Source organism: Penicillium mononematosum, assembly GCF_028829835.1.
Source record: "Penicillium mononematosum strain IBT 11891 chromosome Unknown utg000005l:1.0-9366267.0:1.0-9372171.0, whole genome shotgun sequence".
NCBI classification, from domain to species: Eukaryota; Fungi; Ascomycota; class Eurotiomycetes; order Eurotiales; family Aspergillaceae; genus Penicillium; species Penicillium mononematosum.
This window is the reverse complement of record NW_026643275.1, coordinates 1,259,571-1,282,234: the sequence shown is the minus strand read 5'-3', so window position 1 is coordinate 1,282,234 and position 22,664 is coordinate 1,259,571. Positions and strand designations below refer to the sequence as shown.

Below are 22,664 nucleotides of genomic sequence, written 5' to 3'. Positions count from 1 at the left end.
TTTGGTGTGGCGTAGCTGAAAATGTGATTGACTTGCATATATGTACTGCAGATTGAAATTTCAAGCTGTTTGTTCACTGTGGACTATGGTAATTTATTCATTCTTGGTATTTGGCTTTCTCCGTTCCAAAATACAATTTGTATTTTTCGTTTTAAGTTGAGTGTATAAAATAAAAAATACACCGTATTACAGCCAACACAATTCACTCAAATCCCTTCATCACCGACTTGCTGGTTACCTCATGTTTCTTCGCGCTTTCAACCTTGGAAGGATCGCCCTCACGCTGCCATAAACAAGAGTCAGGAACTAATATATCCTTTTCCTTTGCCCCGAGCTTAAATCCACCTTGCACTTTTCCATGGAGCCTTGGATGGATTGTTCTTTCCGGGCCGAGCCACACACGGGAAGTTAGGGCGATTCTCTCCCCCGAAGCCAGAATCATGGAGATACGGGTAGCCGGAATACGGCGAAGCAAGGAGATAAACGGTGTGTATGTACTTTTAACTTCAAGCGAAATTATGCCGATTTTCCTTATATCAAGTTCGTTTGTTTGGGTATTATAGCTCATAGCCCTAAGCCATATGTGGCGGTCAGTATTACGCTCGATAGTTATTCGACGGCAGCAGCGGCTTATACTAACTGTTGGCGGTTATCCTTGTATAGACTTAGGCTGACAAGACCTGGTACGAACGTCGACTTCGGTGATGACACGTATATATCTGGCGTGTAACACGGGTCAAATAGGTTCTGGCAATCCTCAGCTAGGTCTTCCCATTAAAATCGTCGGCAAAGTCCTCGTTACCGATTGGGCAGTATTCGGTATTGTCAATGGTCATCCTCTATTCGGTCCCACCTTCGGAATTTGCCCAGGGCTCTACGGTGTCCACAAAGTCCACTCGGTGTATCGCATTGGAGGTTGTGTGATTCTGCCCAACCCTAAGGAACGGGAGGGTTGCAGCAGCACCTCTCGTGCTGCCAAACGGGCGACGCTAGGCATCTTTTGGTATGTAGGAAATAGAAGTAACGAGCCGGGGCTGGTCTGATTGAAGATGCGAGGGACTGAAGATGAGCGATGATGTGGAAGTAGAAGTAACGAGCCGGGGCTGGTTTGATTGAAGATGCGAGGGACTGAAGGTGAGCGATGATGTGGAAGTAGAAGTAACGAACCGGGGCTTGGTTGATGGTGTATGTGCTTGTGTTTGTGGTAAGTCCGTGGAAAGAGATGCCAAATCCCTCCTATAGAACGTACGGCGGCCCTTTCACTCCTCCGGGACGATAAGCAGCACCCATATCCCCCCTTCCATACCTGAATGCTTCCTTCAGTATCCCTGATTTCCAAGCGACATCATAATTATCATCTCCGCCGTCCTTCTCCGTTCGCCACTGTCTCACCACATTCCCACAATCGTCCAAAGAAAACATGCAACAGCTCACCGCCATCAAGAGCCTCCTCATCTTCGATCAAAGGATGCGTCATTACACAGTACGAGTGGTACACGCCATACAGTCCCACGTCAAGTTCCCAATCCCCTTCGTCCTCCACATCACTATCAGCTAATAGTTCTCTCAACTCCCTCAAAGCGGTATCCCGACGCTCGAGATATATCAGTGTCGTCATTCGTAACCTGTTCAGGAAATATTTCGAGGGCACGAGCTAGATCTGCTCCAGCAAAAGTCTCCTTATCATCGAGGACAATGCCGTCCGGCCCGACGAAATCAGAGTCGATGTTGTCGGCCCACACAGCCTTGTGCTGTTCATCCTTGCCTCGAGCATGGCCGTTGTGACAAGTCTCGCGGGAGTCTGAGGGAAGGACCTGGATTTTGCTGCGGTGGGGAGCTATCTGATGTCGAAGGGTTGTCCACTCTATTCCCAACAACAGGGTAGCCATTGTCCTCGTCTTTCTATTGCTTTTCCCTCATAATCGGCTTGGCAGGCCTTCGTGCATGTGTAAAATGCTAACGTTCTCTATTTGAATCATCAGAGGCGCTTGATACTGCGCTGGGTTGACAGCCCTTCATTCTTTACCCGCCATTCCCACGTTGTGACCTCGAATATCTCGAGAACTTGTCTCCACAGGTTCAGGCAAAAGGTGATCACCCTGATAACGCCCTTACAACTGTTCGCCCCCATCAGACCTTGGTTTCAAAAGCATTGACAATCTCATCAAATGCAGTGGCTACTTCATGTGGTCGCGAAAGGAAGGGACTATGGCCAGATCCTTCGAGAGTGCGAACTACCCATTTTTCCTGACCACCCGCGCCCAGAACCATGCCGTCCTGCTGTTCGATTGAAATGACGACATCAGCTGTGCACCGAATATACCCCAACCTCCCAATATAAGCGTCATCCTGCCAGGCTTGAGGGGGCACGATGCCCATATTGGCAGCCATGCTCTGAGGACGAAGCTGCGAAACTGCCCAGTCGACTCGATCCTCCGGCACATCTGGAGGGAAAAACAAGCTGCGGGGGTCTTTTGTCTGGAAAAGACCTTCAGTCGGCATGTTCCACGTCACATAGGGCAGGTCGCCAATGTCGCGAATGGCCGCGCCTTGGTCCATGCCACCAGGGAAGATATAGGCACATAGAGCGACCATCCCCAGCACGCCTTTTTCCGACAGTCCCTTGATGGCAGCGCTCGCAATCGGTCCTGCGTACGAATGCGCTAGGACGACCACGCGCTTACCCATAGATGTCTGCGACTCCACGACGGAGCGTACATGGGCCGCGTCATCGAACTGCGTCGTACCCACTACCCCACTGACACATGGCAGGTCTACGGCCTCCACAGCGTAGCCGAGAGCCTCTAGTGCGGGGATTTGGAATCTCCAGCACCACGAGCCATGCCAGGCGCCGTGCACGAGAACGATTGTGGGTTTGGTAGTCGATGACATGACAGTGAGTATTGTGACGCAGGGAAAGTGTGATATAATTGTAGTTTGATCACGGACTGGAATAAAACGTAGCAGTCGAATAGTTGGTGAGGGGTCCCGTGTTCGGGGTAACCCGATTCGGATAAGGGCGTTTCCCGTACATCCCAAGCTGCCATGTGTTGCCATGAGAATCCTGCTCCTACATATGCTTTACGAACGCAAACTAATTTCTTTTCCCCTAAACAGTTACCAGCAAGGTATAGTACGAAGAAAAGTGAAATTTACTCCGAAAACGCCCGTATAGTATATATTTCGTATCTTCGTGCACTGAGGTATCTATGATCAAGACTCATTTCTGCAACGCCTCTTCCATAGCCCTCAAAAAGCAAGCCTTGTCAATAGGCCGCCCATTCTTCTGACATCCTTTCCACGCTCGTCGCTGGTTGACACCCCAGTGAGAATCACTCTTGGGAGGCGCCACCTTCTTTTCCTCAGCAATATCCAGCTTCATAATCAACAAGCGCAGCGCCCAATTCTCTATGCCACCTGCTTTCTTCTCGGTCTCCATAAGAAGGCGCAGCAGTTCCGTATGCAATTTTCTCAACACGGCCTTAGTTTCGGAGAAAGCCCCGCGAGCAGTAATCTCCTCCAGCATGTACTGCTTCATCTCAAGGGACAGGGTTTGGCCCTTTTGGGAACCCTTAAACACACTTGACAACACAGTGTTGGAGAATCCGGGCGATTGCATTGATAATATGACGGGGAATGATAACTTCCCTTCGTCGAGATCATCACAGAATCCCTTGTTCTTAGTGTACTAATGCAACATATTAGCTATGATGCGTGGTGAGAAACACAGTATGGGGATTTTATTACATCTTCGCTTTGAAGGTTCTGGTAGTCATCGCGGATTTGGAAGTGTCTTCCAAGCAAGGTCGCAAACTGACTTATATCAAGGTCGCTGGAACATGTTAGCCTAGGTCGCTATTTACTGTGTGATCTGATTTGAAATACCTATTTGTCGTGGCCTCTGATCTCATCAGACGGCTTATGAGACGGAATAGACCACCAGTCTCTGTAATATGATCAGTAAGTTGTTGTATGAACGTGGCTGTGCCAATACGTACTGCCATCAACCATGCTGATATACTGCGCAGGGGTGGGTACATGCGTATGGTAGCTCCAGTAGAGATCACGTCCCTGTCCAAGCTGTAGGTTCCGCATTTCATCTATTTCTGTCAATCCGAAAACTTTTGCAAGGAATTGTGCGGGTAACCCTACCTGTGTAAACCGATACCGCGGATGGCGAAAGCATCTGTATGAGATACAAGGCTTCATTCATCAGATATGTCGCCGTATTAATGGTTTGGCCAACACCAAATATCTGATGAGCCACTGGCCTTCCGCGTCTGAGGACACTTCCGTCCTGGATGTCGTCGAGTCTATTTAGAGGTCAGAGAGGAGACACAATCCCAGGTTGAATTGGGCTCGCTTACAATAATGATGAGTTGTGCAGGAAGTTGACTGCACCCTCTATGATCAAGAGGGACTTCACGGGCACCTTGTACCATGAATTCAGAGCGGCTATCAATGTCTGTCTCACATTCTTAGAAGGTAAGGAGTTGATATAGGTGTAGGGGTTTAACACGGGCTGTAGATTTTAGTTAGCATTCAGGTCATCTCGCTTTCAGCGACTCTTGCGGGTAATAACTTGCCTCGTCAATTGAAAGATATCCAGGGGTGTACTTGGCTAGGACGTCACTCTCTGATGCTGTTTGAGATATTGTTAGTATCATTTGTTCAGGGCCAGGGTTGGGCTCAAGCCAGCCGAGATGGGTTTTGTACGTACTTGAGCTAGGGTCATTGAGCTCACTCTGCTTCGTGTCTTTGATTTCTTTCTTTGGCCAACAAAGCCGGTCTAGGGGCGTGAGAACTCGCACACCGTCGCTGCCATACTTTTCAAGGTGGTCTTTATAAGGATTCCTGTCGACCTTGCAGTAACGAGGCGCACAAAGACTCCACACCCAGTTTCCAGCCATGGAGTGCTCAAGCAGTCTTAACCACCTGAGGACTTCATATGATGGCTTATCTGTCGCCTCGTACTCTTCTTTCAACTGACAAAATCGCTCTTCGTGTGCTCGGATCTCAGCCTGAACAACTGCCTTGGCTGCGCAGTGCGTCAGACCCTGCGTAACCGCGACAATATGTACTGCGTTCACTAATGGCACGTCGCCATTGCTTTTGATATGAGATGCGTACTCTTTGTCCCAAGAGAACAAGTCATTTACCAAGCATAATTCCGCATATGCGACGTAGCTCATAGGGTCGGCGATTTCTCTCTTCCTCGGGGGTGAGCGTGATGCCCGATCCCCATCGGAAATTATAGAGTGTCCAGCTTTAAAATAATCAGCTCACGCTCTCGAATTGGGAAAGGGCTCACATACTCAGCTGCTGCATCAACAATTCTGAACTCTAGGTAGTCATCCAGACTAGGAAATTCAAGACTTCTCACGTCCTTTACACATGCAGTGAATGTTTGCCACTTATTAAGGAACCACTCACCGAACACCGGATCAAGACGGAGGTACTCGGCCGCGATCTTGGCCTGGACCTCGGACTTGCGTTGTGCTTTATCTGAAACTCTTGTCGATACGGAAGTCATACCGCTCTGGTTAAGAGCCTGGTGAAGCATCTTGTTTTCCAGCAACAACTAAATATTGTGTAAGTTTCTTGATCCGGGCACATGGAAGGTTTCTGGGTATCATACCGCTTCTTGATCAGCAGCATTATCGGTTTCATCTGTCGTTCGGTGTTAGTTGAAGAAGATATTGCGGCTTATTCACGTACCATCATGAAGGAATGCATATTCCACAGTGTATGCGACAAGCGCAAATCTTTCGGGCAGGCAGTTTGGCGCACACAGCGAAGTAAAGTTACCTGCATGCGCATTGAGATTGCCGAACTTGGACCCAACGGCATCAATACCATTGAGGTCTATATGGCATTGTACTGAGACATGATCGGCGATTATCGTTTGTTTGTGAATATATGGGTTAAACAGAGACGAGTATGCCGGGTTGTTGGCGTAGATTTCGGGATCAATGCCCACCGCATACTCGTCGGTTATTTTGTCCGCCATGGTTTGCAGCTTTTGCCTTGTGGATTTAATAAAATAGCAACATGCACAACGCACATATAAAATCCGAGGGGTCGCGGATATAAATAATAGAATTTGAAATAGAAAAATCGAATATACTGAGACAGCTACGCTAGTTTAGACCGATACTATAGACGTCCGCACCCGATGCCGGCTTCCTCGTTTTCCACCGTACGATATCCGCGCAAGGAACCTTGAGACTAGGGTTACCACCTTACATCTGGCAAGCCCCACAGCAATTAACGTGTTCTCCAACCAACGGTAATTGGCTGGGCCATTGAACTTCAACGTGAGACAATCTGCTCTCCACCCCTTAGAGGTTAATCCAAAGCACGTTTTGACTCGATTCCACACAACGAGGCTTATCTACCTCTCAATAGATACCGACTCGCATGGAAAAGTTGACGTCGCGTCGATCATGATGTACCTTGTACGTTTGCTCTTGCCTATTCGAGTACGAATTTGAAGGATCAAAGAACAGCACACAGCGCCATTAAATGAGAGTTACGCCAAGAATATCCACTAAGTGTCGCCATTTCCTGTGGGGAAAGTAAAAACTGGATTTCGCCCATAGATAGGAGACATTGAAAGTTACTAACTTCACTTGCAAGCCGTGACAGTTTAGTGCACTTCGCTCTCGCAAACGGGCTGCGCCAATGAGAAACAAGCGCGTCTGTGCATCATGGAGTATTTTTCCTCGTTATTTGGCCTAATTACAACTGGCAGGCTCCGGAGGGATCTTTGTGAAACGGCCGATGCCTTGGCCCGCGCTTGTATGTTCTAATTTGGTGAGTTGCAGCAGGGCGGGAAATGTGGATATGGTGGAGATGAGTAAGTTCGGGAAGATTCCCGGATGAGCCTAGATGGAGTACGGAGGACATACTCATGCAGCTATACAGGATCTTCCTTGTTTTTTCCTATCTGAGCTGCCTATCTGAGCTGCCGCCGCTTTTATGAGCTCTTGAGGTGGGAGATCAGAGGGCATATGCAAGTACAACATACGGGCTCGAAAGGGAAAGTCGGTCACGTGTATATTGGGCCATGCTTAGTGGCTACAGACTATACCCCATATATTGTTGTTGCCTTTGCTACCTAGTTATATTCCAGGCATGTACGGAGTACCTAGATACGCACCTGAATTATCATTCCTGTTGCAATCACTGGTCTTAGAGCTTTTGGCTGGGAGTAAACCTCATTTGCAGCCTATGAAGACCTAGTCTGTGTAGGAACGAAGTGCACTAGTTGTTTCTATTCTTCCTTCTTCTCCCTTCTTGGTTAGTAGGGGTGTCGTACTAACAGTAGCCTCAGTCACATGGCCGGTAAATAGCTGCGAGACTAGTGATGCACACTGTGCGATCCCGCAGCCAGATGTAGTACATGGAGAAGGGATACGGTATTGGCTGGACTTGACGCCCGATGAAAGCCAGTGAGAAATAATCAACTCTATTTCTTTGATCCTATCGTTTGTGTCTTTGTTTTAGGCAATACCGTCATATAAAGGGCGCTTGATGATTTTAACTAAATTCGTAGATTTGACAGCAATGCATCGTATATATATATATATATATATTTCAATACTTAGCCTCCGGCCTGTCTTCTGTTCAAACTAAGCCACTTCAAATCAACTTCCATCCACTGACTACACAGAGACATCTACCTATCTTCCACTTCAGGTATCGGAGTGAAAGGAGATTTAGTAAGCCGGAAATCGATGGATCCCTATTTCTTGGACACCGCGCAAGCATTGATCATCACCAAATTGGTAAGTACTTCCAAACTCAGAAGCATACAGTCGCACCTCATTAAATTAAGTGCTGGGTCTTCCAAATTACAAAAGTTCACAAGTTAAGGAGGTACAAAATAACAAGGTCTGACTTTAGTACCTAGGTTAGGTAGCCCTACTGGGCCCGTGCATAGTTACGTCAGCAGGTACCTGCGGCGTGCTCAGATTTACCCAGCTGTCAAAAAGCGGCAAGATATATGGCCTAAAGTAGAAGGGGGAAGGTTTTCCCGAAGTTGACCCCAGTACCAGGCGGCACACGCAACCCTAGTGTAACTAACATCTACAGTTTTAAATGAGAACATCCCGTCTTACAGCATATATCTTAGTATCAGCCCGGTGCCAATCGTTACCAATCCGATATGCTTGTGTACCCGTATCCCATTGGTCTACGTGGTCACTTTGACACTAACCAAACATGCCTGACAGCAACTCCCAAAGTTGAATTGAAGCTCCTATTCAGCAACGTGCAATGTTCCAGGCAGTTCCAGAAATATATTAATGGTCTTCTTATGGAATCCCCCAGGCACATCCCTGTAACCGCAAACTACGGATACCCACAGAGCGGTCGCGGAAGGACGTTCGAATCCTTGCAGGAAAGTAGCGCCGGAGCACATTGACCTAGTATCCGAACAAAGTTACCATTCTGTGGCTAGACTTCAAGTGGGGATCTTGAAGGATTGCCACGTAGCAATCATTAGCTTTCCTACGGAGTACTCCGTCCTCGGTATCCAATCCCAGCTAGAGCAATTGATAAACATTCTCAATTGGGATTTATACATGAACATAACCCCTTGCGGTTGGCAAATTGTCTCTTAAACTTCGGCCGCTGAATTTTCAGCATCAAACACATCACCACCATGCTACTGCTGTGGTTTGGGTTCTTTTCCTTTGTTTGTGGGTTGGTGGTTTACCGGCTACAATTCCACCCTCTTAGCAAGTTCCCGGGTCCGAAACTAGCTGCCCTAACAAGTCTTTATGAATTTTATTACAATGTGGTCCTGGGTGGCCGGTATTTGTGGGAGATAGAGAGAATGCACGAGCAATATGGTAAGGAACCATTATTCGAGACATTGGGTCATACTAAACATTTCAAGGTCCTATTGTGCGCATTACTCCTCACGAGCTTCATGTGGCAGATCCAAACTTCTATACGGAGATCTATGCAGGACCTACCAGGAGGCGTGACAAAGATCCAAGACTTGTGCGGCTAGCAGGTCAACCGACTTCCATGTTCGCGACTGTTGATCATGGCCTGCACAGTTCGCGTCGGGCTATCCTGAACAACTATTTCTCTAAAAAGTCAATTGCAGGCCTAGAAGACATGATCCAGGGCAAAGTGCAAAAGCTCGTTAAACGGCTAAACATGGCCTGTGATCAGGGCACTATTGTACAGCTGGATGCTGCATCATCGGCTCTGACTGCGGACATTATCTCAGAGTACGCGCATGGTGTAAGCCTTGACTACTTGGACGATGTCAATTTCAATAACGAAGTCGCAGACTCAATCTTGAGTCTTGCATCTGTAGTTCATGTGTTAAAATTTTTCCCTTTCCTTTTGGATCTGTCAAAGTTCATACCTGATAAGGTGCTTGAAAACCTTTGGTCCCACGCAGCCAACATATTGCGACTGCAGAAACTGGTTCGTGCTCAAGCAGACGTCGCACTCCAAAACGGGGGTAAAGTGAACGGTCAAGCAACAATGTTCGGTGCTCTCTGTGACCCATCCTTGCCTGCGCAAGAAAGAACACTGGATCGGTTGCAGGACGAGGGCTTTTCGTTGATTGGTGGAGGCACGGAGACTACAACAGGAACATTGAAGGTCATCATGTTCCACTTGCTCAATGAGAAGGCTTTACTCCTCAAGCTCCGCAAAGAGCTCGAAGAATCACCGTCTAGCACATGGGCCGAACTTGAAAAACTACCCTACATGGTGAGCAATGCAATATGCCATACGTAAAGACATGACTAACCCATGAACCTCGTTCCAGAGAGGAGTGATGAATGAGGGACTCCGGCTCTCCGGCGTCATAACCCGTCTTCCCCGGCGCGCCCCCGACGAAGCATTGAGATACAAGCAGTGGACAATTCCACCAAACGTAAGTTCCTATATTCTCCGAGATCGACAACGCTAACGCAACCTTGCACCTCAACAGTCCCTAATGAGTACATCCTCTCATTTTGTTCATACAAACTCAGATTTGTTCCCTGATCCACTTGTCTTTGACCCCGAGCGCTGGATCCGAGCTGAAGCGGCCGGCCAGCGCCTGGAGCATATGATTGTCACCTTCAGCAAGGGTTCCAGGCAATGCATGGGCAACCAGTAAGTTAATATTCAGCTTCCTCTCCTGGGTTCTCACTTACCCTGGAATTTAGTTTGGCTTTGGCGGAGTTGTACCTGGTCATTTCCACGCTGGTACGGGAATACGATATGGATCTATATGGCGTGACGGCCGACAACATCGTCACACATAGGGAGTATGGCTTTGGAGTGCCAAAAGAGAGGGGTGAAGGGCTCAGAGTAAGTATTTCACGGGTTCGTACCCCGTAGTTTGCATTATTTGACTTGTACTCTTCACATATATCGAGGAGTTGATTTATGTGATCACGTTAACACTTTCGGGGCATCGGCTCAAAAATGATATTATGCGTCAAGCTCTGAATAACCTCATGAATAACCCTACATCAATGAGAAGACAGAGCAACTGCCAAGCTATTGTTACCCACAGTCACCACAGTCCATAACTGGAGTCCTTGTACTCTGTTACTTTGTCGACATCCTTGCGTCTCCGATGCTTAGTCCGAGTAACAAAGATAAGTAACAAAGCAGCAAGATCAATGGGATGCTTCCTTTAATTCTTTTCGGTTTATATATCCTTAGTGTTTTAAATAGTTCATTGTTTACTTGACTCGATAAACCCACCCCGAAAGGATATATAAACCTCGAGGTGACCGAACCACATTCTACAGATTCTTCTACAATTCTGCCAACTGAGTCTCATCAGACTACTCATATATTGATTGCCTTTACTTAAAGCAATCACTTTCACAACCTTGAATTCGCAAGGCCAGCCCCATCAGTATCCACTACCATCATACTAACCTACCTATCAAACCGCAGCCATGTCAGGACGCAGGCCGTCTGATGAGTTCCGCGAGGAGCATGCTAATTTCTGGACACTCATACAGCAGATCATCCATGCTCTTCAGGAACAGCTACCCAGTAAACCAAGACGAGACCATTGGCCGGATGGGCCAGCTCAACCTCCAGCTCTCGACCCTTCGACGAGCCGGAGAAATGATGGGTTTGAGCTACCCACCAAGCGGCATCGTCCGCGATGCTCCACCTCAGTTCTTCAGTGCCCGCGCTCAACGCCATCAGAATTACTACGGTACCGAGTTCGGGTATGCCTGCTGGTATACGCAAGCGCAGCTGGGCTACGCCATTGCAGACCTTCTCCACCACAGAGACCACACGCGCGTAGCCGACCAGCTGGAAACGTTGCTAGTGAGTTGGCAATTGACAGAGATAAGAGCCTTCCCCCGCCAGCTCCCTATCCGCGATCCCGTCAAGCAGCCCGCCAGTATCGTGTTTATGGAAGGCCCGCCATACTATACACCAGGCGGTCCCGAGCCACGCATGAAGACCGTAGGGGCGGCTCTTGGGCGCCTCCGCCACCCCGTGTCCACATTGCCATGCAAGCCCCAACTGATACTCTTCACGGCGTGGCACGGCAGACACGCCACCGTGCTGCGCCATACCCTGAACTGGGGGCTCGCCCGAGACGTCGTGGAAATACTAGACTAACCCCGACGATGCCTCAGATGGCTCTTCCACTCCCTCATATTATGCAGAATGGCGATGCTTCGCATATGCCAGTGCCGAAGCTTCCTGGTGTTCAGTCCCTTTTCACTCCACACGCCCTCCCCGGTGGACGTACTCTGCCTGGTGCACCGAGTATGTCTGGGCCACCCCCACCGGGTATGCAGTTCCCATCCAAAGAATCAGCCCCTAGCAGTGCTGATGCTATTTCTGTTTTGAATTCCAATATTTGGGGAGACTTTGAATAGAGAGGAGCCCCGTGAGGACCTTGGCGGTCGCCGCCGTTGAGATCATCATTATTAGCGGGATAACGCGCAACTGGGTTTGTTTGGCTCTCCAATTTGGAATCCAGGTTGTAACAATGCATGACTTGGTATTGGCTTTTGATGAGTCCCGGAATTCTGATTGCTTTTGTGGTTACTGCCTCCACTGACGTTGGATTCATAGATTTTTATACTCCTTTTGAACAAAGAATTTGACTAGTATTGAATGAGAATACTTTATGCACACACGCAATTATCCCTGGTAGCTTCGCTGTAGTCTTCGATAGATGTCCTTGAATAACCTGAATAGCTTTCAGGTTATATACTTCCAATTCTGGCACTCTTGACTTTAGAATAATTCATAGTGAGTGCTCACTAAATAGTCGACTGATTGTTGCCCGATTGTATCTCAAAATAATGACTTCTAGAGTATGTTCATAGTTTCCAATACGAGGTGGATTTTCGGTGTACAGTATACGATCTATGAAGGAATAACTCGACGCTATTCGGGCTATTGAGCGAATACGGCTTTGTTGCTTTCACTGTACATTTCTTCCAAGATATCTGTCTTAGAATCGATCCGCCAATAATAAGTGACGCAATTTTCATGGCTGAAGGCTTCCTTAGTACAAAGACAAAGAACTTTCATACACCGTTTCGGTTATGGTTAGGTGGATTCTTCGGACAGGGATCTGAATGGCTTGTGTATTCTTATTCAGATAATTTATCTGTCTCTCAATAGCCATCTTGGCAGTTTACTTGTGTTGTCAGAAGTAGATGGTTGTTTAATATATATTTGCCAAGTGGCATGTTAGTCACGAGTAGGATTGTATGTTATAGACTGGCTGTACTAGTACTAGTACATGCCATACTATATAACCTTGCACCTTGCAATTTACTATTCTAGTATAATATAACATACCTAGGTACTATATATGGCACCACATCAGTCCATTGACTTCCATCTTGCCACTTTCCAAATCTGTTGAATCAGCCAATCAGAAGCCAGTCAGGCCATTATCATTTCTTGGCGGCCGATCCTCCGCGCATTTCCAGGCCAGCTTGTCCACTTTGCAGACCCTGACAGTCTGGCTTCTTGATTCTGTTGTTCTTTTCTCTGTTGAGATCTTTTTTTTTTCCTTCTACACAAGCACCTTGCAAACCCCCCGACTTACCACCACCGAACAGACCCTCCCGTTGAATTTTGGCCTTCGCGCCACCTTGCATATACAACAACCGGACAACCTCTACTCGCTTGATCTACACATACTACAAGTCGGAGGCCAAGATGCGGTCTGCAGCGAGGCTGCTCTATGCCGCAGCATTCGCATTTGCTGGCTTGAGCCATGCCAGCGTTCATAATCCTTCACTGGACCCAACCAAGTGTGCTGTAAGTTTTGACAACCCAGGATACTCAATACAAATGACTGACAGTCCATTTTGCTCCAGCTCGAACCTTCGGCCATGGTGTCCGATGCGTGTGTCTCATATGGCGAGATCAACGGCATGAACGACATGGTTTTCACGACGATAAACTCCCTCACACAAGAAACGGACTTCTTCTCCTACTACCGCCTCAACCTGTTCAACAAAGAGTGTCCCTTCTGGAACGATGCTAATAGCATGTGTGGAAACATTGCCTGTGCCGTGAACACCATTGACTCGGAGGAGGATATCCCGCTTACGTGGCGGGCAGAAGAACTCAGCAAACTAGAGGGCCCCAAGGCGAACCATCCATCCCGCAATATCCAAGCTGAGCGTCCAAAAGAACGCCCTCTCCAGGGAGAGCTGGGTGAAGATGTCGGCGAGAGTTGTGTGGTGGAATACGACGACGAATGCGACGAACGGGACTACTGTATCCCCAAGGACGAGGGTTCCGCGGGAAGGGAGACTACGTGAGCTTGGTGGACAACCCGGAGAGGTTTACGGGATACTCTGGCGCAGGCGCACACCAAGTTTGGAATGCCATCTACAGCGAAAACTGCTTCTTGAAGCCGGTGGCCGATGAGCTGGACGAGCAGTCGCTGAACGTCCCGATGGGCGGCCTCCAAGCAGCCTCTGACTTCCGGAACGTGCTACACAAGGAGTCGCAGCGAGTAGAAGGCCTGCCGCTGGATAATGAGTGCTTGGAGAAGCGGGTTTTCCACCGGCTGCTGAGCGGCATGCATGCCTCCATCTCGACACATCTGTGCTGGGACTACCTCAACCAAACCACAGGCCAGTGGCACCCCAACGTGCAATGCTTCAAGGAACGACTCCTCGACCACCCCGAGCGCATCTCAAACATGTACTTCAACTACGCGCTAGTGTCGCGCGCCGTGGCAAAACTCCGCAAGCATCTGGACGGGTACACATACTGCGCCAGCGACCCAGGGCAAGACCGCGAGACCAAAAAGCGCGTCAACAAGCTCACCGCGACCCTGACGGAACTCCCCCAAATCTTCGACGAAAAGATTATGTTCCAAGACCCCAACGCCCTCGGCCTGAAAGAGGACTTCCGCAACCGCTTCCGCAACGTCAGTCGCCTGATGGACTGCGTCGGCTGCGACAAGTGCCGCCTCTGGGGCAAGCTCCAGGTAAACGGGTACGGAACCGCACTGAAGGTCTTGTTCGATTACGACGAAACTAAGAACGGCGAGAACCCGCCCCTCCGCCGCACCGAGCTGGTCGCCCTGATCAATACCCTCGGCCGCATCTCGCACAGTCTCGCTGCTTCGCGCAGTATGCAGCGAGCCCTGCTGACTGGCACCACTCACATGTTCCCCGTTCACGGCGCTGTGCCCTCCTCCCACCACGCCAACGCCCTCGGCAACAACAGACGCGTGTTCAGGGACGGCAATAACAACTTCTACCTCGAAGGCGAAGGAGTCGAAGACGAATATGTGTATGGCCGAGGCGAGGCGCCGGAGCGGTACCCCTGGGAGCGCAAACCGCGGCACCCAGACGATGGCTTCCTCGAGGATTTCATGACCGAGTGGAATATGATCTGGGGTACTGTTGGGTATATCTGGCAGTCTTGGATGGACATCCCATATACACTGTAAGTTTGAGCTTCTGCTTTATTCCGGTAGACTGATACTGACCAACTCTCGCAGGTTCCAAATCGGCGCATCGGAATTCATCCGACTGTACAATTACTGGCTCGGATTGCCGGTGCCTCCGCGCATGTGGAAGCTGAAGACGCCCCAGCCGCGTCCGCACACCCAACGTGCTGCGTATGCTAATCGTGACGAGTTATGAGTTCCCTGTATTTCATTGCATTGGCATCTGTACATATATGGCTCTGCACTATGGCGTTGATAGACTTTATCTGGATTGTTTTCGGTTTATCGGAGTACTTTGAATCATATTTATACTACTTTGTGCTTCTTCAGGTTGGATTTACTGTAGGGATGTGGTCATATGTAAGTGTTGTCTCTTGTAGAAGGACAATGCGAGTTACACATTAACGGTAGTATATAAATATAAAGATGAATATGTCCGTACAACACATGTATAACATGTTATACATCCTATATATTATGACTCCACTAATTCTTCGATCTACTTTGCCCATCTTAATCTCAGATTACCTCGGTCGCCCCCAGGTACATGCGTTTGCCACCGAACAGATTTTTCCGAAGAGAGCGAACAGGACAGGGCGAACAGGTTGAACAAAACAGGATGAATCTACTAATTAGATATTATGCTACATGTACACCTCGATGATCATAATAAATACAAAAATCCACCTATAGTTACCTAGGTATGGCCATGTCTGTACACTAAGCAGCGATACCCCGTATTCTTCGGCAAACCCCGACCTCGGCATCTCCACTCCCGGCCACATGCGTCCTTTTCTTCTCTCATTCTCTCCTCTCACCCTTCAAGTCTTGCGACGACTCTATCCGAATATAGCGCACCTCGTATCTAGATGCGACTCCGCTAATATCGAACACCATGGCGACGCCTTCGCCACCAAAACCGTGGGAGAGAGCAGGTGCAGCTGGTAAGTGTTTTCCGCTCGATTGCCGATATCCTAGCGCCACAGAGGGCAATCCACAAGTGTCCACCCCGACTAACATCCCCTCTTCTCCTCTCCAGGCAACGCATTATCAACAGCACCTATCGCCGGTAGCCCTGCTACCTCGACCGCGATGACTACCACAACCAACCCCGCAGCTTCAACATCGGCCGCCCCCGACCTTCCCTCCCGCCCCAGCACTCTCAACTCCGTAGTCAACAACACCGCCTCCAGCTACTCGCCATATGGAGCCTCGCGTCTTGGAACAGGCGCATATGGATCCACCTATGGTGGCATGGGGGCCATGGGATCACCTTACTCCCGCTTCGGCACCATGGGGGGTATGGGCTCCATGTACGGCGGCGGCTACGGTGGCTACGGAGGTGGCATGTATGGAGGCATGGGCGGCATGGGCGGCATGGGAGGGATGTACGGTGGCATGCCGGGACAAGATCCCAATGATCCGAACAGCCTGACAAACTCATTTGGGCAGAGCACCCAGGCTACTTTCCACATGATTGAGAGTATCGTCGGTGCGTTTGGTGGCTTTGCTCAGATGCTCGAGAGCACCTACATGGCTACGCACAGTTCATTCTTTGGTTGGTCTTCCTCCCGATGAGAAAAATTATACCCTGGACACTCGCTGACTCTTTCTTGTAGCAATGGTCTCGGTCGCAGAACAATTTGGAAACCTGCGCAACACCCTCGGCTCAGCCCTGGGCATTTTCACCCTTATTCGGTGGTTCCGCACATTGATCGCTAAGATCACAGGACGTCCTCCGCCAGCTGATGCGACAGCTTTGACTCCCGCTGCCTTTGCAGCTTTCATGGGCGGCCGCACAGCTGCTACACTCCCCGATGGCTCGCCTGCCCCCGCCAAGCCATCCAAGAAGCCCTTCTTCATGTTCCTGATTGCCCTCTTCGGTCTTCCCTACCTGATGGGCAAGCTTATCAAGACCATGGCCCGATCCCAGGAGGAAGAGGCGAAGCGCCGCCAACTCGTTGGCCCCAACGGCGAGCCGGGCTCAGCATCGCTCGACCCGGCTAAGCTGGACTTCTGCCGTGTCCTCTATGACTACACCCCCGAGACCCAGGAAAGCAACGGCATTGACCTGGCTGTGAAGAAGGGCGACATCGTCGCTGTCCTCAGCAAGTCTGATCCTATGGGCAATGCCTCCGAGTGGTGGCGCTGCCGTGCCCGTGATGGCCGCGTCGGATATCTCCCTGGTCCATACCTGGAGACCATCCAGCGCCGGCCCAACCAGCAGGCCATCACAGCAGGCAGCGAGCCTGCTACTCGCACCTCCACCATGAAGGGCGATTCTGTGGCCGAAGGTCGCACACAGAGCCTGTCGTCTCTGGGAAAGCCCGAGCTTAACAGCAAGATTGGCGACATCTCGCCTGAGAGCTTCCAGAAGAGCACTTTCTACTCATGAGCCATGAGCCATGCCATATAGACGTTGTCCAGTGCTTGGTTGGGCTTTCGTCTTCTGTTGGTGTTTGTCTTTGCCTTTGGAATGCTAGACAGGTTGGAGCAGGGTATGGTTTTCTGATAGTGACGTTAAACGGCCAAAAGCTTCCACCCCTTCGAGCTTTGCGCTCATCCTTATATATCCCCCCGAGCGTGTCTTTGGATCTTGTTGATCCTTCTTATGAACTGTGATCTGCTGTGCAGGCAGCATGCTAGCTGTGATGCCAGTGGTTATCTCTCCCTACCCAAAGCCCATGATACCAACCCTCAGTATCACCTGGGTATTCTCCCCGTTTCGCCCTCTCCTCCCTCTCTTTTGATTTCGGCTTCTTTTTTATTGTTCCATCGGATTGGATTCATTTTAGCGACGGTTTTCCTGATCCCATTTGGTTTATGTATTTAGTACTTATTAGTGAAATGCACAAATACACAACACACCGCAATCCCTCCCACTAGTTCTAGTTGAAACAAAAGCCCCTCTCCTTCCCCTTCCGTAACCACAAAAGTACCACACCCCCCCTATCCAATCCCCAATCCCCCATACTCCTATTCAACCCATCCTCGTGGACCATCCTCGTGTGGCCCACAGTGGGCCATCATACCCGTCCCGTCCGCTCCCGGCATGTATCCGGCACAGTCCCCACAGAACCTGACACTCGACACATCGAATATCAATCAGTTTGCCTCGCATTCGTATAATCCATCTGCACAGATCCGCTCATCTCCCGATATAGAACATCGTATATGCGTATATGCAGGAGTCCGTACATACCTGTACTTACTGTATGTAACTAGCCCTACCTACGGAGTACTCCATATTCCGTAGACACAGGTATGCAAATCCAATATGCACCACCACCTCAAAATCAAAATTATCTCCCTAGTCCAAGTCACAACCAAAATCAGGGGCCCCTTCCATGCAGCTGCACATACCCGCGGACGTCATCTCGCTTACGACTCCCCCCTGCTCGCTCCCCATTCGTTCTTCTTGCACGTCGTTCCCACGTATCCGGCTCCCTGCAGCTTTGCCTGACTAGTTACTCCCGGTTGACTTTTGATTTGGTTTGGGGCCGGTGAGGCGATTGTGGGCTTGGCCCAAGTTTTGGTTACGTGCCTGGATACCCTGGTTCGACTAGGTAGGGTTGTAATTTGACGTGTTGGGCGTTTTGGCTTTTTGGCGCGTTTGAGGTCGTATTGGATGTGATGGTGTATGTCTACGACATATTGTATGATCTACGGTACTGGGGTATGGAGTAAGGGGCCGAGAGGTTTGTTCTTTTGTCTGCTGATTTGTGATAACTCTAGGTTTCGCACTGACCAACACCCTGCCTTATGAAGATCTTGATCTTGTGATGTATCGTCGTCATACTTTTCGGTAGGTCTAGTGTACGGAGGTATGCTTAAACGCTTAGATGGTTCTGATTCGTCTGAAATACATCGTAGATAAAGGCGCTCATAAATTCATGTCAATGTTTATTCATTGCGCTCCCATGCTTCTTTCTCTCCGGTTGTGTCACGTATTGCTATCTACGTGTCCATGTAGCTTATCACGTGGCGGTGGTCTGGATGTGCTAGGGCTATATACACAGCGATTATGTGTAATAGTGTAGACTTTTACGATAAGTCCCCGCGAGGAACCGGTAGATGTTTCAGATACTCCGTTTAAACGTCGGATCCCGGTCGTGTCCAGTGTAATATCCTGCGCATGGGAATCCCGGAGGGAGAGACGGGGCCGTGGAGCTGGTACACCCATGACATTGTCTGGGATGAAGTGTAGCATGATCGTAAGGGGGCACGGTGAATTTGCCGGGGTTGGTCGGGGTAATAAGCAACAGGGCTGGGGTGTTGTAGGAATGCTCAGGATCCGAGACGAGGGTTGCAGCACAGGGGTTTCAGGGTTGTGTCTGAGAGGAAATGTCGTTTGGGTGAGACATAGCTGAGACTGTCATGGGGTTGAGTCGAGAGGGAGGATAATGCCGGTCGAGCGGAGATTGCTGTTGCTTTGGAGCTGCGACGGGTCCCTTCTCATGCTACCCATACTTGAAGCAGCACAATGCAAGATATACAGAAATTCAGATGCCATGCATAGATCACCAATCTAAAACGCGGAGAAGCCATAATAAGAACGCCCTTGCTATGAGTCTTCCTCCCCTGGGCTATGTTTGGAAAGGAGGTGAGGATGGGAACAGAGCAAACCATATACATAGAGAAAAAGACGAGAAGAGAAAACAGGCTCACACGCTGATGGGAAAGGGGGAAATCAACACATAGATAGAAAGCAAATAAAGCAAGAGAAATGAGTAGAAGAAAGAATCACAATCAAAACAAAAACCATCAAAATCACATCCCCAATCCCTCATGGTGAGGAGGCTCATGGTTAGGATCCTGATCCCTAGCCCACTTCGACATCGACTGCGTAAGCGTGAAGTCCAAATTCTGCAGCCTCGTCTGGAACGACTCAACCGTATTCCAGTCAGACGGATGGGTATCTGCTTCACTGGGCGCATCCTCGAGATCCCTCGGCGCCGGCCCAGGGTGACCATGCGTAGCGTGAGTATTGTGAGCACTGTGTACGCCAGCGGCATGGGGGCTGTGCACACCATGCGAGCCGTGAGACCCGTGTGCAGCGTGTACCCCGTGTGAGAGATGGTTGCCTATTGAATGGTGGTAGGAGTGGAGATGACGGGTTGAGTGCATAGACATCGGCATGGACGGGCTCTCTTCCAGTTCCAGATCGGGCAGGCTTTCGAGGTGGTTTGGGTCTAGAACGAAATATCTTCCATCAATATCATTCGGTACACTCACACTCACCGGAACGGCCGTGGATTTACCGTATGAACCGAGTGGGTAGGGCGGCATATCTCGGGTTGGCGATTGCATGTCGGGGAGTGGTGAGATGGGTGTTGTGGCGTTGTGTTCGTCTGATGGTGGTGGGGTGTAGCAAGTCATGTCGGAGGGTGTTTCTGTTGGTTGTTAGTTTATATGGGTTCGGGTTTGATATAGCCCATCTCCCCCGGTTCTGTATCAAATTGGGATGTTGATTTCAACTCACGAGGCTCGGGGCTTTGTGGCTCGGTCTCTGGTTTCTTGTCGCGGTTGGTATCCCATGATGTCCCATAGCGACGCACGAAGCGGGCGATACGTTTTGGATCGACGTTCTGGCCGTTTACCCGGAAGGCAGTCTGTTTGCCTTGGGCGGCGCGCTTCTGTTGCTTGCGAAGCATGAGATGGACTTCTTTGGCTTTGATGTTCTTTCGAACGTGCCATGCAGCAAGACGATCTTTGTATTGTTTTTCTCTAATGGACTGGGAGTTAGGTGATACTGCGAGCAAGGAGGGGATCTATATGGAATGAATACGCCAGGCGTATTCGAAAGAATGAAGATGCTGAAGCAGAAGAAGAAGAAAAAGGTAGTAATACGATGCAAAGAACTTATAATCCCTTTCCATGATGCGTTTCACATCGCGTAGTTTCAACTGGTCGTTGCGGTAGAGCTGTTCGATGATTTCACGATATTCGTGCCAGTCATCCGATCGGCGGGGTCGAAAGACGTTTGGCGATTGAGGTGAGATGGGGGTGTAATTATTGTCCATGATTAAGAGTATATTAGGATATGGGATTCTCTCATATCAAAGCAAAATGGAGGTGCTGTAGTCCATAATAAATTCTTTTTAAGGAATGCAAATCATAATATGTTCTAGAAAATAAAATAAAGCAAATAAACATAAAAAATATAAAAAGCAAAGAAGAGATGAGGGGGCCAAGGAATTCCCTTCTCTTTGCGGCGACGTGCACGCGGACGCACGACCCCCTGCTTCCCCGGACAAATCAGCTCGTCGACTGGGCTCCATTGGCCTGCTATGGCCCAGTGGCCATACAGGCAACTTGTCATTGACGTGTAATGTCGAGGAGAATATCTCCGTTCGGGTTTTGGTCTTTTTGTGGTAGGAGTTGATATTGATTCTTTGTTGATTTTTGCTTTTTCTATAATATTTGTCTATTATTCTGTTATTTTATATTGTATATTCTAGATTTCTGACTATTTCCTATTATAATATTACCGTTAGTCCTGGAGGATCTGAGTGGAGAAGGTACTTTTGTCATCTACAACCTAAGCGAACTATTACATGCAGTGCACTGGCCGCAAATTGGATGCATTTTCCGTTGCCTTTTCTTTTTTAGTACTGAGTACTCCGTACAGAGTACATAGTACGGAGAGAGTAGAGATTACAATATACTTCTATCCTATCGTATACTATACAACTATACTATACTATACTATAATAATATACTACATCAAATAATAACCTGCAGATCAAAACAAAACGGGAGCGGGCCGAATCTTCCTTGACAGGTCTTTGTCTTCCGAGTCTAAATTCCCAGTTCCGTGGATCATTCAGCCACGTCAAACACATAACCATGGATACTCCGTATATGTATGGTATATCATGAAACACGATGTATTATACAGGTCTTCATATATATATATGCATCCAACATAACGTGCGAGATCTCAACTGTCAAACCCAGCAAGGAGTAAAAACCGTTAAACCCGTTGAAAATCCACCGATCATCAAGGGGCAATATCCATGCGCTATGGGCTCGCGACAAGGTTACCCTGACCAATTTCCCTGTCATTTATAGCGTATAGCGTAAAGTGTTATATTGTTAAATAATATCCGGCCGAAACTCCGAGTCATCAAAACGTACGATGCAAGGTCCGTGCTACCTGGACCTGGGCCTTTATCTTTTTTTTTGTTTCGCGGAATACTCCCTAGCGATCCGGCAAAAGTACGTCTGCTTACTCTGTATATTTGTGTTCCCTCGGGGTTGAACAGGTCGTACAATGTTTATCTATAGAACGTGATACCCTCGGCCCTGGGTAGATTTTATCGGAGACTCGACTCAATCCTACGCTCATATACAACGGTGCACATGCCTTATCACCTGCACGTGTGGCCCATATCTCAAGGGCTAGAACTCCCAGTGCAAAACTCAGGAACTAGTGTGGTTGGGATTACTAGGTTGATGGTCGCTGCACTGATCTACAGGGTTTTTGTTTTGTCTTTCGGGGAGAAAGAATCCTTGTCCCCGAGAGGGATGGGAGGTATTTTTGCTTTGATTATATCTGAATAAGTGAGGTAAAGTACGGAGTACAGAGTACAGAGTACAATGAGATTTAATAGGGAAAAGGGGAGGGAGAATCAGTTTTAAGACACTTGAAACAAAAGCAAAAATAGAAAAAAGGCGCGTAAATACCAACCCGAAATCAGCCCTGGAGGTAGCCAAGCTCCAA

The 22,664-nt window shown here is 48.9% G+C and overlaps 8 protein-coding genes across 8 annotated transcripts; 3 read left to right on the top strand and 5 right to left on the bottom strand.

The window, feature by feature from the left end:
* Positions 1-1,354: 1,354 nt before the first annotated feature.
* Positions 1,355-1,889, bottom strand: N7519_008596 (uncharacterized protein; the record flags this gene model as incomplete). Its single annotated transcript, XM_057295371.1, has 2 exons — positions 1,355-1,594; positions 1,626-1,889. The coding sequence occupies 2 exons, from the start codon at positions 1,887-1,889 to the stop codon at positions 1,355-1,357; spliced, it is 504 nt and encodes a 167-aa protein (XP_057143253.1).
* Positions 1,890-2,130: 241 nt separating this feature from the next.
* N7519_008595 (alpha/beta hydrolase) lies at positions 2,131-2,892 on the bottom strand (the record flags this gene model as incomplete). The annotated part of the gene is made up of 1 exon (XM_057295370.1): positions 2,131-2,892. The coding sequence occupies one exon, from the start codon at positions 2,890-2,892 to the stop codon at positions 2,131-2,133; it is 762 nt and encodes a 253-aa protein (XP_057143252.1).
* A 328-nt stretch (positions 2,893-3,220) lies between these two features.
* Positions 3,221-3,619, bottom strand: N7519_008594 (uncharacterized protein; the record flags this gene model as incomplete). Its single annotated transcript, XM_057295369.1, has 1 exon — positions 3,221-3,619. The coding sequence occupies one exon, from the start codon at positions 3,617-3,619 to the stop codon at positions 3,221-3,223; it is 399 nt and encodes a 132-aa protein (XP_057143251.1).
* A 928-nt stretch (positions 3,620-4,547) lies between these two features.
* N7519_008593 (uncharacterized protein) lies at positions 4,548-6,010 on the bottom strand (the record flags this gene model as incomplete). Its single annotated transcript, XM_057295368.1, has 5 exons — positions 4,548-4,642; positions 4,721-5,266; positions 5,434-5,581; positions 5,639-5,670; positions 5,719-6,010. 5 exons carry the CDS (start codon positions 6,008-6,010, stop codon positions 4,548-4,550), a joined length of 1,113 nt encoding a protein of 370 aa, XP_057143250.1.
* Positions 6,011-8,668: 2,658 nt separating this feature from the next.
* N7519_008592 (cytochrome P450) lies at positions 8,669-11,616 on the top strand (the record flags this gene model as incomplete). Its single annotated transcript, XM_057295367.1, has 6 exons — positions 8,669-8,858; positions 8,906-9,741; positions 9,800-9,907; positions 9,965-10,131; positions 10,185-10,329; positions 10,930-11,616. The coding sequence occupies 6 exons, from the start codon at positions 8,669-8,671 to the stop codon at positions 11,614-11,616; spliced, it is 2,133 nt and encodes a 710-aa protein (XP_057143249.1).
* A 1,566-nt stretch (positions 11,617-13,182) lies between these two features.
* N7519_008591 (ER oxidoreductin) lies at positions 13,183-15,134 on the top strand (the record flags this gene model as incomplete). Its single annotated transcript, XM_057295366.1, has 4 exons — positions 13,183-13,284; positions 13,344-13,789; positions 13,870-14,934; positions 14,990-15,134. The coding sequence occupies 4 exons, from the start codon at positions 13,183-13,185 to the stop codon at positions 15,132-15,134; spliced, it is 1,758 nt and encodes a 585-aa protein (XP_057143248.1).
* A 699-nt stretch (positions 15,135-15,833) lies between these two features.
* Positions 15,834-17,333, top strand: pex13 (peroxin PEX13; the record flags this gene model as incomplete). The annotated part of the gene is made up of 3 exons (XM_057295365.1): positions 15,834-15,882; positions 15,978-16,496; positions 16,558-17,333. 3 exons carry the CDS (start codon positions 15,834-15,836, stop codon positions 17,331-17,333), a joined length of 1,344 nt encoding a protein of 447 aa, XP_057143247.1.
* A 2,375-nt stretch (positions 17,334-19,708) lies between these two features.
* N7519_008589 (uncharacterized protein) lies at positions 19,709-20,961 on the bottom strand (the record flags this gene model as incomplete). The annotated part of the gene is made up of 3 exons (XM_057295364.1): positions 19,709-20,331; positions 20,421-20,665; positions 20,789-20,961. 3 exons carry the CDS (start codon positions 20,959-20,961, stop codon positions 19,709-19,711), a joined length of 1,041 nt encoding a protein of 346 aa, XP_057143246.1.
* Positions 20,962-22,664: the final 1,703 nt, after the last annotated feature.